Genomic DNA, 18,832 nt, shown 5'->3' on the forward strand with positions numbered 1-18,832 from the left:
TCTCCCTTGCTTGTCTTTAAGAAAGGGCCATTCTTAGAATTTGGCACAAACCCTCTATTTTGGTTGCATTTTCATGATTTTAAATAAAAAGAAAAATAAACATTTGATTCATTTCACACTTCCCAAGGTTCTGGACTGGGATATGCCTTAGTCTTTCAGGAACCAATTCTAAGATGACATCTGATTTCATTTTTCTGTTGGTTCCAATTTCCAAACACAGGTAAATTCTAAACAATTTGGGATGTATAAGAAAAATACTTGTTTCACATGTCCTCATCTTTCATGAATTACAAAAAGAAGAAGAAGAAGAAGAAGAAGCTTATTTATTTGGGTATGATCAAGGGAACAAGAAAGAAGAGGAGGCATGTTTTCCTATCTTTCTGGAGTGTTTTTTTTTTTGCCTCGGGAAATGTGCTCATCAAAGCTCTGCTAACTTACAGTGAAACTCACAAGTTAGCTGACCACCAGTCACTCTGAGAATGCAGAAGGGGATGGTCGGATGGGACCTGACACTCTGTACCACCCTTTGGTGGCCCTGGCCTCATATCCTTTGTCCTGGCAATGGTCACCATAGTGACTGCTCAGGGACTTTAGACAAATACAAAGGCATTTCTGATTTATTTTCTGTCTAGGATGAGACCAGTAAACAGGGGCGGAGAGAGAGGGGTCTGTAGCCTGTGTCATGTGGCACAAAGTTTGCCTTTTCCCTATTCTGGAGTCCTATGTCCCAGCCATCAGGCCTGCCAATCATGCTTGAAACTTTTTCTAACCCAAGGAGCATGGGAAGTGCATAGTACGTTGTGTATTTCCAATGCTGAATCTGTCCATCAGAACAGAGGCCCATTAGTACCCAGGATGGTCCTCATGCTGCAGGTCCAGGGTGTGGCAGTTGGAGTGTAGGATGAGGGGACAGAATGGAGCAGAGCTGAACCCAGCATGCACACCTTTGGCACCACTGGAATGGGTAACATGTCCGGGAGACACAAAAAAGTGCCCCCTGACCACCCCTGGAAGTTTGCTCTCCATTCCATTCAATTCCTCTGAGCCCCAAGAGGCAATAACTGGGCTACAGTAAGCTCTCCCTCCTGCTCTGGGCCTCAGAGACAGAAGAGGGGAAAGGGCAGGATCACTGAGCATGGGACCTCCAGGTAAGACATCAAAGTGCTTTACAAACAAATCTGGACCTTTAGGCGGAGTCTGTCCTATATCGGGTATTGGGTGTGGCTACAAAATCTAGTGCTTCAGCCCACAAACCCATATACCCCTACCCGTTCCCTCTAAGAGAACAGTGGCCCACTCAACGCATCCTTTTCTGATGTTCAAGTGTTTTCCTTTTCTTCACCTCCTCATTCCTCCTCCTCTCTCCCAGTATCCTCCTAAGCCTGGCATCAGAAGAGTTGAGGCTCATGGGGCTTTCTTGTTCACTCACTCAGTTTGTTAAAACCCAGCACCCAGGAGCAAAGGCAGACAATCCCCCCTTTCCCAGTCTTTAGCCACAGGAGGAAGCCTGGGCCTGCAATTCAGAGCTGAGCTGTTGGCACGACTCTCAGCACTGCAGTTGGGCTTTTAAAGGGGCCACTTGAGATGAAGGACATGCTTGTAAACTATGAGGCACTACACAATGTCCAAGAGTCTTATGATGGCCAAGGAGCTTTGCAACAGCTCCAGTGACGGGGCCCTACGCAAACCCCTGCATAGTCTCTCCACAAAGCTCAGGCTGTGCCTGTAACAAAACCAGAGAAGAAGGTAGGGCCTCTTCTCTAAGGTCTTTCCTACAAGAGAGTTCAAAGGAAGAGTCCAGAACAGCATATCAGCAGGAGACAAACACCACGGCCTTGAGGGAAAGTCATGCCCACTGATGGGGCCCTCCCTCTGGGGATGGGAAACAAGTCTCCCCCAGACCAGCCCAGTGGAATGTCCATCTTGGTACCTGGCAGAGTCACCAAACACCTCAAAGGCCACTTTCCTGGCCTGGCATGCATCCTGAAGAGGTGCAGAGTCGGAAATCTCTGAGTCTCCGGGTATGTGCCTCCCCTAGGCCAGTGGCATTAAACACGCCCACAAACCACAAGTAAAATATATTATTGCAATATTATAAACAATATATACATGACCATCTGGCATACTGTCTGTGTTCCTTCCCCCCTACACGGTAGCTGAATGTCCTCTTGTATAAGGCCCAGTGGCCACTTGCTGGAATCCCCCAGAGGTATTTAGCAAGGTGACCTTACCCAGAGCAACCTAAAGGTTTCTAACCAGGAAGAAGGCAGCCACCTCTTACCCCACCTGTGACTACTGCACCAAGAAGAGCTCACTTTGTCCAGCCACTCCAGAGATGTAGAGGAGAGAAGGAAAGAGCAAGGGTTTTTCAGGCTCTTTGGGATGAGTGGTTGTGTTTCTCTTGACAGGGGACTCTGGACGGTCTCATGTGGAGCCCGAAGTAACCTGCAGAGTCCCAGGGGGCCTGGACTCCAGGCTCTGGAAAATGGTGGGTAATAAATAAGGACCCACAGGCCCAAGGCAACTTCCTGAGGGGCTCAGGCTTCAACCACACAGGTGAGCTGGTGGATGGGTCCAGCACACTACCATCAGTGGCGCCTTCGGCCTGGCCTGCTTCCCAGCACAGTCTTGTAACAGCAGTTATGAGATGGGTGAGATGGGTCTCCAGGTTTGGAGGCAGCAGGGGGACCCCATCTCTCCCAGAGAGGAACATGCTGAGAGCTCCTGCCAAGGGGACGCTGAGCCAGGGACTCAGATTTCCATGAGCGTGATCTTGAAGCCTTCCACCATGCTCTCCATGTTGAGGATGAAGGTGTCCTCGTTGGAGTAGTGCTCGATGATGTTGTCATCCATATTTACCAAGATGCTGCCAAGGTGTGGGGGGTGGGGTAGAGAACAAAGATACTGTGAACAGCAGGCTCAGTATAAGGGCAAGCTGCAGGGGGTGGGGAGGGGTGCTCTCTCAGCCTTTCTTTTGCAAAGGAGGCTGAGAGGAGAGGTAGAGAGAGGAGATCAGGCCAGGAAAGGCCCTCATTTTCTTTTGTTTTCCCAAAACCCAGTTCGAGGAAAGCAAAATCTCAGTGTCTCAGAACTACCCTTATGGCTCTTTATTAACCAGGACTTAAGAGAATGTTCCGTCCAATTCAGTCCAACTCTTGTGCTTTATAGATTACTAAAGTCAGGCTCAGTGAAGTTAGCAGAGCCAGAAATCACAGTTAGCTAAATAGGGAGGCCTCCTGTCTATTTTCATTAAGCCATGTGGCCTCTGCTCTTATCAGGGAAAGCAGAATACACAGAATTGCAGCTGCCTTTTGTTGAATACATAATATGTGGTTTTTTTTTTTTTTTGATTTTAAAAACACTTTATTTAATAAAAGTTAAACATACAAAACTGAAATTAACACACATTCTAAAAATCATCTCCCATTAATAGGAAGACCTTTTTCTATGCATGTATTTGGCTTTAACTCAACTCAGGATAACTGATGTCACACCAACAAATGCTGGCAACTTGATCTAGTTAATAAAAATTAAAAACTCAGCTACATGCATTAATCTGACCATAATTTCCCTGTATATTATGTTCATAATATGTGTTTGTGTATCAGAGACCTTGTATTTAATCCTCACGGTAACCTTGAAGGTAGGTTTTCTGATCAGCACTTGCAAATGAGAAATGGGGCTGAGAAAGGTGAAACCACTTCCCCAGGTTCATCCCCCTTGTGTTTTGAAACTTATTTCGCCTCACTCAGAAGCTCTTACTTCACCTCCTGTGACCTATTCCTTGGCTAGCTACCCCTGGTGGATTTAGTTCTAAGAAAACAACTTCCAGAGTCTATCCACGGTTTAGAAGTCCTTAAGTCAGTCTCATTTTTGGAAGTCTGACAGATCTTAGTTGGAGAACGAACCGTGGACTTTATCATTTTGCAGCTAGGTGTCATCACACAAGCTGTTTAGACTTTTAGAATCACAATTATTCTTTTGCAAAACTAAGAACCATCCAGCTATAGAGGGTTGTTGGGGGACTACAAGCATTTATCTATCACAGGGCTAGAAGCACATTCATTGTTACTATGGGCAGCACACGCGTCTGCACTGAGAATTTCTGCTCAGCATTAGGACTTTGAGACACCACTCAAAGGAATACACCCAGTCTACTGCATTAACCTTGGACAGAATTGTAACGTGCACTTTTGTGAGCTTTCCAATGAAAGTTCAAGTTGAAGGGTTTCCTGCTTGACCTCCAATAAGCCAGAGGTTCTATCACTCAGAAAGCCTGAGAATCCCACATTATCCATTTCCTTTATGAAAAAGGCCCAGAGAAGAATTTAAAGACCTACTTCCTGCTTTTGTAGGAAAATAGCTGCTGCAGGAATAGTCAATGGAGACACTCTCCTGGGATTAAATGCTGTGGTTGCTACTCTTAAAACCTCAAAAAGAAGAAGCCTCAGGAGGACTCAAAAGTAGATAGCAGAACGCTGGTGCTAATAAATGCACTTGAACTTTGAGCCACAGAGTGAGGAGTACATAGAGGAATGCAATGTAAAGCACTTAGCAGAGGACCTAGAACCTACTGCACATCCAATAATAACACCAAGAACAAGCAGATCCAAGGATCCTTTGAGAACATTTTGTTAATAATCACCTTGGAAAATTTCCCTCTGTCCACTTTTTGTTCCCACCATGCCACCCTGAAACCAACCTCAAGAGCCACATGTGACTTCCTGTGAATCCACTCTTCTCAGAGGGATGACTTTGCCATTCTCCCCCGTGTCCTCGCCATCTCCAGACCCCTCTAGTCCACCTGCTAATCCTGCCATTGGAATAGGGCATCTCAGCTACCATCATGACCATGTGATCTCGCAGGCTGCTCTGCCGTCCTCTAGAAGGACCACACCAGTTTTATAAAGATAGATGGCAGGTAACAAAAGACAGGAACCATTTTAAAAAATGCATCCTGCAGATATGTCTGATGTGAAAGTCAATTTAAGTTCAGTTTGTTTCTTACCCTTTTTTGCTTTTCTTGTACAGCTTTGCTATCTTCTCCACAGGCAGCCCGTACTTCTCAGAGATCTGCAACACCAATAACAAGAAGGCAGGTGAAGGGGAGCCCGAGTTGGGGCAAGGGAGAAGGTTCCAATTTCCCTCTCTTGGGCATTTTCCTGAGAACAGTCTTGACTCATGAGTTAAAGTCTCAAAACACTCACTTTGTACAGACCTTAATAATTTGACAAAAGATTTGGCCACTTAGGGTTTCAGTCTATGATAGAAGGTGGTATTTCAGATCAGTCAGGTAAAGATGGGTATCCAGTCATGATGCTGGATTAGGTAGGTGGCCCATATAGAAAAAAAAAATTAACAAGTTAACTTGGACCTCTTCTCTACTCCTTATATTAAAATAAATTTCAGGTGGATCAAATAATTATATGTGAAACACGAAACTATAAAAACACAAGAAGAAACCAGGAGTAAATTCTTCATGTAACTATCATCTTAAAGTAAAGAAGATCTAAATGAGACTGAAACCTGGTGGGAAAAAAAATGTTAAAAGGTTAAACAACAACAGAATTTTAAATACCTGTATATACAAACCACCATAAAAAAAACTGGCAATGATAGATACAGAGCTAACTTTAAGTTAAAAAGAGCTGCAAATCAAGAAAAAAATAAACTAACAATTGAATGGGGGAAAAAAAGGGGGAACAACTTGGGAAAGCAATTCACAGAAGGAAAATATACCCAGACAATAAACATATGAAAAAATGCAACACTTCCCTCACAATTTACAATTAAAGCAATAGTAGGATACTACTTTTAATTTATCAGACTAACAGAAACAAAAAAAAACAATAGTAATACAAGTATCAGTCACAGTATGAGAAATGACGGCTCTTGTATTCCATAGAAAGAAGAGGAATAAGTTCAACCTTTTGGGAAAAAAAATATGGCAGAAACTATCAAAATTTAAAATGCATATATCCTTTGACTCATATCTGCCATATATAGTAATCTAATCTACAGAAATACATGCATAAGTATGCAAAGATTTTCAAAAACTCAATGTTTATAATGAAGAAAACTATATATAACAAACATTCATTAAACATTTTGATATTTGCACAATTGAAAACTGTGCAGTCAATTAAAAAAACATGGGAAGCCTATAGGTTTTCACATTTTTAAAAATATCTATAACATATTAATTGAGGGATAAACAAGTTGTGAAACAGTGTATATTGGATGATTTTGTTTGTATTTTAAAAGATATATATAGAGAGAGAGGGAGATTTAGATATAGATTTATTATTAAGGGACCCATCAATCTTTTAACAGTGGCTACCATTGAAAAATGAACAGAAACAAGGAGAGTCTTCTGCTCTGTACTTTGTACAGTTCTGGCCTGTTTATTTTCACAGTCATTATGCCACTTCTATAAACATCAAGTACTAATTGAGAGATGGGTTCTGGGAAAACCAGTCTCAAATGCCTGCCGTGTTCCTTCTATTCTCCCAGGGGCCAGTGAGGCTCACAGGCAGTTGAGGCAGGTGAGCTTTGGGACTTGATTACTGAAAGTCTCCCAGAGTCTAGAAAAAGAGGATGGAGAGCTCTAGAAGAAAGTTGAGACTACTTTGGATCTTGGGAAGAGCTTATTTTGCCGAGAATCACAGGTTCCCATTCTTCTTCTCAGCCTGTAGAAAAACTCTCCACACCCCAATATGCTTAGAAGGAGCAGAACCACTGGGCTGAGGGCTAGGGGAGTGAAGAGAAGTGGATAATCAGCACTCCTGCCTGCCACACACCATTGATTTGTCACTGATGAGGTTCCCCAAAGCCCAAATGAGTCAAGTGTAAAGAAGAGCACATCTAAGTAGGCCCTGTATGCAGTAAAGAAATTTGACAAAACTTATATAGGAGGCATCCATTTGAATACAACAAACGACAAAAGAACACTTACAAAGAACACTTATGAAGCACATGAGCAAAATTTCAATCTACACATCAGATAGAGCCCTAATATCCAGAATGTACAAAGAACTCAAAAAATTAAACAATAAGATAACAAATAATCCAATCAACAAACGGGCCAAGGATCTGAACAGACATTTCTCAGAGGAGGACATACAATCAATCAACAAGTACATGAAAAAATGCTCACCATCATTAGCAATCAGAGAAATGCAAATCAAAACCACCCTAAGATACCATCTCACTCCAGTAAGATTGGCAGCCATTATGAAGTCAAACAAAAATAAGTGTTGGCGAGGATGTGGGGAAAAGGGTACACTTGTACACTGCTGGTGGGACTGCAAAATGGTGAGGCCAATTTGGAAAGCAGTATGGAGATTCCTGGGAAAGCTGGGAATGGATCCACCATTTGACCCAGCTATCGCCCTTCTCGGACTATTCCCTGAGGACCTTAAAAGAGCGCACTATAGGGATACGGCCACATCAATGATTATAGCGGCACAATTCACAATTGCTAGACTGTGGAACCAACCTAGATGCCCTTCAATAGATGAATGAATTAAAAAAATGTGGCATCTATATACAATGGAGTATTATGCAGCACTAAGAAATGACAAAATCATAGAATTTGCAGGGAAATGGATGGCATTAGAGCAGATTATGCTAAGTGAAGCTAGCCAAGCCCTAAAAAACAAATGCCAAATGTCTTCTTTGATATAAAGAGAGCAACTAAGAACAGAACAGGAAGGAAGAGCATGAGGAAAAGACTAACAGTAAACAAAGACGAATGGGGGGAGAGAAAGGGAGAGAGAAGGGAAAGGATATGCAAATGGTAGGAGACCTTCAATGATACACAAAAGTATAAGAGGTTATGATGGGCAAGGGGGAGGGGGGGGGAAAAGGGAGAGAATTGAACAACAGCAGAGGAGGCAGAGGGGGAAGGTGGGAGGGGAGGGGAGGGGAGATAGTAGGGGTTAGGAAAGGTAGCAGATTAAAACAGTCACTAATATGCCACTAGGTAAAAATGTGAGTATGTAACAGATGTGATTCTGCTATCTGTATTTGGGGTAGAAATGGGAGTTCAAAACCCAATGGAGTCAAATGTATGAAAGATGATTTATCAAGAGCTCTGTAATGTTTGGAACAATCAATAAAAAAAATTTCAATCTAAAAATATGATTAGTGAATTTCAAAATTCAGGCAATAGGTGGTAATTTCAACAAGCCAGATATTATTAGGAAAAATCAATTTATCTCAAAATGCAAAGCAAAAAAATAGACAGAAATCATGAAGGAAAGGAAGAAACTTGAATACTCAGTTACATACAATACAAAAACCATCTTAGAGAAGGAAGAGATGGAGAGGAGGAAATAATTAAATAATAGAAGAGAGACCCATGTTTTGGGTTGAAAGGGGAGAGCGAGGGGGTCTCCTGAATCCCAGGGGAAATCAGTGAGAAAAGACTCAGACATCTGGTCATTTGGAAAAGTAAAGAAAACATTCTGGCATCTTCTGGATAGAGAGAAAAAGTTACCAAAGCAGGGAGGGAGGATAAACCTAGCTTCACTCTTCTTATCTGCAACACTAGAAACCAAAGGACAGTGGAATAATCCCTACAGACCACAGAAAACATTTTTAGATCTTTGGGGGACATTTTAACAATCACCTTGGCTATACAGTAGTGCACCATCTCTTCCTTAGAAACTCAAATTCCTGTAGTAACTGCTTGGGAAGATGTTAAGTCATATCTACCAAAACTAACACTAAAGAGTTTCCGTTAACATGTCAAGATTTCCACATCTGGTAAGACACTCAATAATGTAGAGTTAACACAGCTTTCATTACTCCTCCATCGAATTGGAAAAATTTCTATTTCCTTCTCTGGCCCCTGCACTATTTATCACATCTCCTGGTGCCCTTACTTACACATCAAAAGGGACCTGCCAAGGTGAGCTGGTTCTGTACCCATCGAGTTTTGAATGAAGCCTTGTGAAGGGATGAAGATGGACCTGGATGTAGTCAATTCTCAAGAGTGAACTCACTAGTTATCCATTCCTGGGATTCTAGAACCACTCACTTAACAGAGCTGGTGCATAGGAAATATGTTTGAGGAGAAATATTAATCTGCTTTCACATTATTTCTGGAGCTATTTCCTCTGCACAGCTGGTCTCAGCCATGGCTTCTTAACTTGGGGTCTACAGGTGACCAAAGAATGTGTACATGAACTTGAATGAGGAACATACACCCTTCTTTTCACTAACCTCTACCTGGAATTTAGCATTTCCTTTGAACATATAGCAATATTGGCAATGCCTGTGTCTTGTTGCCAATGGAAATTACAGATATTTTCATGTCATGTTAGAATTCTGCAGATATTTCAAAATATTGATTACACTCATCCATCACACTTTGAAATTACAAATCCCACCATAGAACACAGTATTTAATGCATAAATAAGGAGCACATTTATTCCTGTATCACAAACATGGTTTTTGATATTGTGATGACAGTATTATCAATATAATTGGTTTCTTTTGCAATCCTATGTATCTTTTTTTTTTATATGTTTAAAACCTTATTCAGAAAAGGATCCATGGATTCCACCAGATTGCCAAAGGCATCCATGACACATTAAGGTAAGAAGCCCTAAAAAGTATATTTTGCTGTATTCAAGGGCTTGCTATGTGCTCACAGTTTCTAGAGGTCCATCTTATTGGTACCTAATTATTATTCTGACTTGGTTGACCTCTAAGAGTATTTTGAACTTGGTTTAGTGTCATTTGGAATTCTTTTTTCAATGCAAATAGAAAAATAAAATAAAATAAATTTTTTTCTACTTAACACCAATAGATAGATAGATAGATAGATAGATAGATAGATAGATAGATAGATAGAGATACATTTGTTCTGAAAGAGAAGTGAACTGATTCTTAGGATTCTTAGGTCTTCTCTTTTCAGGGATTTGACTCTCTGCTCCCCAAGGGATAAATGAAAACACCCTGGATCACAAATCATTTCATAAGAGTCAGAACTAGACAAAAGGCATAAAATATGCACAATTTCAGCTTCTACTTGGGTCTGTTGAGAGCAGCAGCAAGCATTTACTGAACATTCACTATGTCCGAGCACATCCGCCTGGAGCTCTGCATCTATCAATCCTCACATGGTTAGGATAAAACAGATACTTTCAAGAAAGAGTTTTGTGTCTCAGAGGAGGAAACTGAAGCTTCTAGTCATTCAGCAACTTTCTCAGGTCCCTCAGCTAGTGTCAGGGATAGGATTTAAAAAGGAACTACCTGGCCGTCTGGGCTTCAGATTCTGAATTCTTAGAGAAACTGGGCATCTGTTAGAACAGTTTGGGAGCAAGATTCATGGACCCTAGACAATACCAGGAGGCCCTGGTAAAGTTGAAACAGGCATCTGCAGAAGGCCAGGGTCTGCTCTCCATGTAGTCATTGAAGGCGCTGACAACATGCCACCCCAAGACGATATTCTCTGCCTCCATGCAAGGCAGAGAGGTGTGCTTTGCCAAATTCAGAACCCTGGAAAGAAGTGAGACTGTGCAGGACGTTTTGTGTCGGAAGCTGGCCCTCCGTCAGGGGCTTATTGAAGATTCCTTCTGCCCTGGGCCTGGGTGAAATCACCCAGTGCCTCTCCCTTCTATGCATGGGAAATGTCCTACTGACTAGTTCTGTCATGGGGTGATTAGGAGTACTTAGATATTTTCCCCCTGCTTTTTTTTTCCCAAGTAGTTGAGCAGAGCAAACTTTTTAAAAATAATTTTTAAAAACCCATTATGAATATTTGTAAAGACCTCCAAAGACTTCCTTGACACCCAGCAGGGTCCTGGGTCCTAGACACATCTCATCACTGTGTTATTGGTTGTCTCTTAATCTATAATTATTAGAACTCTACTTCATGGAGAATTTTTGCCCAACAACTTGATATTATGTGATAGTAGAAGATGGAGACTCTCATCCATTTCATCAGCATGCAATTCAACATGCCTCCTGCTCACAAAGTCAACTACTTTCATTTGGAGTTATAAGCTATTCCACAGGGACCCTCAGATGTACATCAAGAAAGCCAGGGAGTCTTGCTTGCAAATAATTCCCAGGAAGCTATATTTGACCTGTCAAGAGCCCCAGGGAAGATAGGCTGTCACCTGCACACATGAAGGACTCACTCAGGTAATTAAGCAGTGCCAATGAAGCCATAAGCAACAATTTCCTTTGGCTAGCTTCATTAAGAGAGAACATTCCTACCTCTTTCTCCAGCCCTTTCAGCTTGGAGGAATCACAATCTGCCTCTCCAGCTCTCAGCACTCAGCCATCCACTACTACGTTTGTATATTCACTTACAGAGTATTTCTGTGGACTACTTGAAGCACCGTACACACAAACTCATTTAATTCTTGCACCAATACTATATTCCTTTTTTTAATCCTCATAATATCTCTTATTATTCTTCTCATTTCAGAAATGATGACACTGATATTTAGGCACCGTGTCACTTGCTCAAGGTCATATCACTCCTAAGTGGCAGAATCAGGGTTTGAACTCAGCTATGGGACTGTGTGGGATCAATCACCAAGCACTAATACTCTTTGCCCAAATGCTGACTATTGCCTAACCTTTTCCTTTAGTCATTGTGGGCATGACTTGGAATGTTTATTCTCCTTCTAATATTTTCATAGATGGACTATCCCTAACTGGACTTAAGTTGCTTGACAATTCAGGTTGCTTCCACCATTTTGAGGAGCTGTTAGGCCTTGGGAACCCCTCCCCATCTCAGCCTCTGTTACCACATCTGTGGAGTGGCAATGATAGTATTTACTGGCCACGCTCAAAGGGATGCTGTTAGAGCTAACTGAAGTGGTGCCTATGAAGATGGTGCCACCCACAGCACTCAGCATGGTGGCACGTGGTGGCAGATGCTGGTGCAGTCAGCAAATATTTATACACAATGGCCTAGAGATTAGAGCAGATAACAAGAGACATAGCTCTATTTTCCTGGGGGAAAGAGAAACAATGGGCATGTAACAAACATTAAAGATGTCAGGCTGAAGTTAAACCGAGTGGTAAGAGGACAGAGAGTGACGGAAATGCTACTGATGTCGGTGTTCTGGAAAGGTCCACTTATACTGCCACATGTGAGCAGAGACCTGAAAGACCTCCTGCTGACATGGAGGAAGAACACTGCCGACAGAAGAGACAGCAAATGCAAAGGCGCTGAGGTAGGAGTGGCCTTGCTGGGTTTGAGGATGAGCAAGGAGTTCCAAAGGTAGAACTCATAATTCATAAAATTATAAAGCTGCTCTGAAAAGAAAAAAAAAAGAAAACAGAAAAAAAATTCACATCACCATCACCACCACTGTCACCGCCAAATCCTTTACTCTAAAATTTTAAGTTTAATTATAACAATAAAGAAGCTAAAGTGAATGAATCATCACTAGTGCTATGTGAATGACTTGACTGATGTGATACCAAGCACGCAGGTAAAAAAGAAAACTAGTCTATTTCCTCCACATGATGCCAAGCACGAACTCTTCAGTAACATCTGGCTGATGGAGAACATTTGTTTTCCTTTTTTTTTTTCTATCAGAGTAATAGATTCTTATGGATAATGATTTTCTGGCAGGTGAAAGGAAGATATGAAAGATTCAAGGCCATGAAATAAGAAGAATCATTCAGTCTGTCCTACAGAGAAGTGACCCCATTTGGCATAGATCAGCAATGGCTCCATTCTTTTGTGGCTCAGAGTTCTTTTCAAGACAGTAAGAGGCCAAGTACTAAAAAAACTATTTTTTTTTTGAGGCAGGTACCACCCACATTTTTTCCAGGAAGGAAATGAATGAGTCTAAAATTCACATACTCAGAACTATGCAGTCCTGATTTGAGTCCCCATCGGTCAAGCTGCCCAATCCACTTTTCTTCCACTCACTGCTGTGTCTGCCCCGTGGTGGGACATTAATCTTATGTGGCAATCTCAAGGGGGAAACCCCAAAAATATTATCTCTAGGAAGAGTATAGTGTCTGTTGAGTCTAAGAGTACCCCAGTTTCTAGATAGCAGAACTGCTCCACGCTATAAAGAGGCATACAGGATGTAGGAAATGTGTGTAGGCTTCAGGAACACTGTCACCACCCCCGAACTGTTCACGAATCTGCCTGATGTGGCACCTTCTGACTCAAACCTCAGTTCCCACCTGAAGGAAGTGGGGCAGGACCGTGCTGTTCTCTCTAGATGACTAATCCACATTCCACCACCAATTTCCAAGATGTTTTTTAAAAGAAAAAAAAATGATGGCTCACCCTCCCATATGAATTTTCTTCTACATCTCAGTAACACCTGGCAGAGGACAGGGGATTGGGGGTTCAACAGGAGAGGTAAGAGCAGGCTCTACACTGGAAAGCAATCCACGTCTTCCTGTATGGTCATCAACATCATTGTCATCAGATAATAGATACCCAGTGCTTGAGTTGCCATGGAATGCTCTGGGTGACTCCCTTTTATAGATGAGGAAGTTGAGGCCTAGCCAACTTTTTTTTTTTTTGTACTGAGGATTGAACCCAGGGTGCTCAACCATGGAGCCACATCCCCAGCCCTTTTTATTTTGAGACGAGTTCTTGCTTAGGGCCTTGCAAAGTTGCTGAAGCTGGCTTTAAACTCCTGATCCTCCTGCCTCAGGCTCCCAGGCTGCTGGGATTTCAGGAGTGCACCACCATGCCCAGCCTAACCAACTTTTTAACTGCTTGTTTAGAAAAGTAGTAAAGCAATGTGAGTATTGCTCCTATTTCAGAAACAATTGCAGGCCGCACACACCTACTTTACACAAGCTATGTTTTTACATTTAGAATTGTGAAGTCTGCTGGCCCTGAAAGACTGAGTTCCTTCCTCAACAGAGACAGCAGTTGGCCTTTCCCAAAACATCAATGAAGATGAAGGAAGTAGCCTGGACCCAGGCCAATTCCTAAAATCCACAGGGGTAAGGTTACAAAATAGCTTACAGGGCCACTCCTTGGCTTAAAGCTACATTGACAGGGATTTGGCTTCACAAGAGTATGGGCTTATCCCTATTCTAAGTGAATGTGCACTTGAGGTCTCAGGACAGAATAGACACTCGTCTCAGTTCCCAGTCAAGGGACACACGAGGTAGTGCCTCTCAAACTTTAGTGTGCTTCAGTTCAACCAGGGAGTTTCTCATCAATGCTCTTCCGGGGGCCACCTCTAGAAAACTTGACAATAAAGTTTGTAGTTGGAATTCTGGTATGGCATCTTTGCAATGTACCTTGGAGATTCTGATGGACCTACTTAGGGAAGCAAAGTCCTAGGTCCATAGTAGTGAAAAGGGTCTGGGTCTATGTTTAGGGGAATCTATTTTCAACCAGTGTCAGGGTTCAAATGATGGCTTGAGGTCAAATATAATATCTCTTGATTAAGCAAACTTCCTTAAAAGTTAGAATCTTCTTTTTCTTACTGAGCATTTGTTCTATGTGACTTGTAGTTGTTAAAAATATAAACCTCCATGCACGATGATATTATTCTGAAACTGGGTTGAAATGACTGTGGATCAAAAAACTTTAAAAAAATTATATATATTATAATTATCTAGAGATGATTTAAAGTAGGTTCTATGCAAGTATTAAGTGACTTGAGCATTTGTGGGATTTGGAATTGCAGCAGGTCCTGGAACTGGGCCTGAATACTGGGGGATGACTGTATAATTGCACTATACATATTGCACACACATATATATATATGTATGCATTTATTATATTGTATGGGTATTATATATACACACATGTATATTATAATATTCAAATGCATATTGGTAAATAGGACTATAATAAAATATTAAACGCTAGTGAGATCATGGTACTCAGCGAACCCAGACTCTGGCTTAGTTATGCTTTGTCACCTCACACAGGACCCCAAATAAACTCAAGGTATAACTACAGTGAGCAGGATCCAGTATTCTTCAGAATTCTACCATCTTCACAATGCGCCCAAGTCTGTGCTGAACAGAGCCCGGGATCCTCCACGGCCGTCCCCAGTTGCAGGGCTGTCATCTCTTCACAGCTCACCACCAGCCCACATCTCCCGAGGCTCCTGAAGGGGCCTCTCTTGTCCAGCACATCTGTGCAACTCAAGCAGCAAGGAAATAGCTTGTGTTGGTGCTTTCAGAAAACTTTTTCTTTCCAGACTTAAAGGAGAGATGAAGTCTGCACTGCCCTGAAGGATCTGACCAGAATAGGCCTAGGAAACCTGATTTTTCCTTGATTTACAGAGTCAAAGGCTATCATGCATCACCTCCAGCCTCTGTGCCTGCATCTAGCCATAGCAAGGCAGGTATGATGAGCTCCCCTTATAAGGCATCAAGAGCCAGATGCCTCTGTGGTGGGAAGAGTAGGCAAAGGTGCTGGGCCACAGTTTTGGTGGGAGTGGAGGTAACATTTAGTTCCTCTCTGGTTCAGTGAAATCACATCTACAGAACATTTATAAAACCAGCCAGATGTTATGGAAGGAAAATAAAAGACATCAAGAACAAAGGCAGGATCACAGCATAGCGGATGCACTCCCAACTGGTCTAGATGAGAGGTTCCCACACCTCACTCCTCTTAGAATGCCCTGAGGAGCTGGTGAAAACAGATGCCTAATCCCCAGGCTCAACCACGCTCCACCTCCCTTTCATCAGAATCAGAGTTTGGATTCGCTGCTGTCCTAGGAAGTCAGTTTCAACAATGTGGTCTTTGAAAAGCCAGACCGAGTACGAAATTGTCCAAAGTTGCCCAGAGAGGTCTGGATATTGAATGGGCCTTTCTGGCTCATTGGTCCATCCTCTGGCAATTTTAGGGTCATCTTAAGAATCTTGTTTGACTTGGGATATAGAAACATTCATTTCTGTTTTTGTTTTTTCTTTATGTGAAGTAGACTCGGTAACAACAAATTCTATTCCAAAGAAAAGACCTGTGGAACAACAACAACAACAAAAATCACCAAATCGTCCATAAGTGGTTTGGAGAGTGGTCCTTGAGGTCCTGTTTAGGATTGCCTACAGACCTGCTAACAGTGCCTCACAGAGGCAGCATAGGATCTGCGCTGGAAACTTTTTTATGCATTATTCTAAAAAAAATTTCTGATGAACAACAAATACTAAGTACATATATCACACAATTCACAATTTTAACCATTTAAAAATCACACAATTCAGTGGCATTTCAGTTCACTTACAATATTATAAAACCATCATCTCTCTTTAATTATAGAAGATTTTCACCACTCCCAAGAGAAACCCATCAAGTCAAATCCCTCCACCTCCTCCTTCCAACTCCTAACGACCACTCACCTGCTGGCTCTCTCTACCGATTTGACTACCTTGGATATTACCTACAAATTGAATCATATGCTATTTGACTTTTTGTGTCTAGCTCAGCAATCCCACAAGGAATATACTCCAAATAATTATAAACGGGAATTCATACAAAAACTTGACCATGAATTTTCAAAGTGTCATTATTGACCATAACCGAAAGCGGAAAAAAAATCCAATATCCATCAACTGATGGATTGAAAACAAAATGCGGCATACACATAGAATGGAAATTTACTGATCTATCAGAAGAATGAAGCCTGGGTTTATGCTATCACATGGATGAACATTTTAAAAAATATGCTAAATGAAAGAAATCAGTCACAAAAGTCCACATTGTACGATTCCACTCATAGGATCTTTGTTATACATTTTTACATTGGGTCCCATAATCCAAGATGTTTTTCCAATGCTGAAGTTTTCTAGAACAACCAACCATTTTAGATTGTGTCTCAGGCCATCCTGGTATTTTCATCAGTATAAAAAACTTGGATCTTCTACTACTCAGTTGTACAGGGCAGGGGACTAGTGGGAGTTTAAAATTTAAAGTCAAATCACATTTGGGTGGTTAATATGTGACTAAAATAGAAGATAACTTTTCTTGGGTCCAAGGTGACTAATACTAGTCCAAGTCAGGGAAGCAGTGGAAGAATCATACCACAAATCACTACAATATATTTTTTTCTTTAGCCAAGAGGTCACAGTTTTATTTTGTACTACCATAGCTAACAGGACATTTAGTTGTTTTGTTGTGCAAATATTTGGAAGCTAAATGTATCTAATTTGGTTTCATGCAAAGAGACAAATGAAAACTCGGTTTAATCTTCCTCCACACATGTTACTGTGATTAGTCTTCAACTGACAGAGAATTGGCAGTTTCAAAATTCCCATATTAAGATGCTAATGAGCAACAACATTTAGAAATCAGTGTCTCCACAGATCTCAGCTTTTCCTTTTTCTATTTAAACCTCATTTGGCTCCATTCTAATAACTGGGTTTAGCTAAGAAGCACTGGTCCCCTGGATGTGGAAAGGGGCTCTTAGCTTACCGCGTCCATCAGGCCCTTCACCGTGGGAGATTTCAGCATCAAAGCATCAAACACGTCATCTGTCTCCTTCCTCACATACAAGAGCACTGAAAGAGAAGGGACAAGGGCTGTGTGACCGAAGGGGGCCCAGAGGTCTGCTTTCTGTCATATAGGCAAATCTCAGGCAGTCATCACCTGCTAAGCATGGACCCCAGACCAGATGATATAGAAGGGACACTAAGACATCTACATAGATGCCCTGTGGATAGGAACTTCTAAGGAGTGATTCAATGACATAAATGGACACCCTGGTAACACCTACCAGGCTGTCAGTTGCTTTGACACATATGAATTTCTCAGGATGGATATGTAATCGTTTTATGACTTCTTTCCTGCAAATTTCTTCTTCTATTTGCTGACTTGTTCATTCAACAAATATTACTGAACAACCACTAGGCCCTGTGCGCTAGAAGCTGAGGGTATAACAAACAGTTAAGTTCCAGTCACAGCCCTTAGGGAGTTCAGGAGCCACTTGGAGAGGCAGAGAAATAAGCTAGGCAGAGTCTAGAGTGCTCTACAGGCTGAACTTGCCAGGGTGAGGGTGGGGTCAAGCTCAGAAAAGGTGACCTTGAAGGAGAGATCTGAGTCATAAAGATTATAAGGGCTTGCAAGTAACAAGGTGAAGAGGGTGGGGACAGCAGATTCCAGACAGGCACAGGTCCTGGGTCAGTGGAGGAAGGGGCTCAGGATATGGAGTGGCACTGATCTGGGTTTAAGCAGATCACATACCCACCTTGAGGAACTCAGAGGTGAATGCATGTGTCAAAGCATCTTACAGCCTGGTAGGTATCACCAGGTGTCTGTTTATGTCAGTGAGTCATTCCTTAGAAGTCCCTAGCTGCAGGGCATGTATGTATGTCTCCGTCACCCTTGCATATCATCTGGGCCAGGGGTTTAAGATATCGGCCTGGTCATATAACCTGTCTGAGCCTAGATTTTCTCTATAAGACAGGGACAAGAGGACTGCATATGGTCGCCATAAGGGGGTCGGTGAAATAAGGTCCACTTGGCATATTTACTATGGTGCTAGTATAGGGCAAGTACCTAGTTTTCAACCTAGAAAAGCTATTAGGAAGCAGTTGTGCTCTCAGTGAAGTAGAATGCAGCCTTTTATACTCATTTCTCTTTAAAATAAGAGAATAAGAGATTGCCAATGGAGTTCAGAGTGGGTAATATATTCCCATGTCCTACTGACATGACAGCTGCTGGCTGCTGTTTCTCTTGCTCATCCTTGTCCTCTCTGACTATTCCTTTCCTAATAGCAATTGTGATGGAGCTCAGTTCCCAGAAGAAACTGGCAACTGCCATTCAGATGCAACTGTGCCTCTGCAACCCCGGTGGGCTGACTGCCCTTTCTGTTTCCCTCCTCCTGGTGTCATGACTTCTGATTCATCAGCGGGAAGAAG

At 42.1% G+C, this 18,832-nt stretch overlaps 1 protein-coding gene across 2 annotated transcripts in view; it reads right to left on the bottom strand.

Annotated features, from left to right (window-relative positions):
* Positions 1-2,751: 2,751 nt before the first annotated feature.
* Positions 2,752-18,832, bottom strand: part of Grhl2 (grainyhead like transcription factor 2) — a 104,143-nt gene continuing 88,062 nt past the window's right edge. For both annotated transcript variants that reach the window (XM_026384170.2, XM_026384161.2), the window contains 3 exons: positions 17,388-17,473; positions 5,009-5,073; positions 2,752-2,866 (listed from right to left, as the gene is read on the bottom strand). In XM_026384170.2, coding sequence (XP_026239955.1) covers positions 2,752-2,866; positions 5,009-5,073; positions 17,388-17,473 — 266 coding nt within the window. The remainder of the gene's footprint in view (positions 2,867-5,008; positions 5,074-17,387; positions 17,474-18,832) is intronic.

This window comes from Urocitellus parryii, chromosome 7 (assembly GCF_045843805.1).
Source record: "Urocitellus parryii isolate mUroPar1 chromosome 7, mUroPar1.hap1, whole genome shotgun sequence".
Taxonomy (NCBI): Eukaryota; Metazoa; Chordata; class Mammalia; order Rodentia; family Sciuridae; genus Urocitellus; species Urocitellus parryii.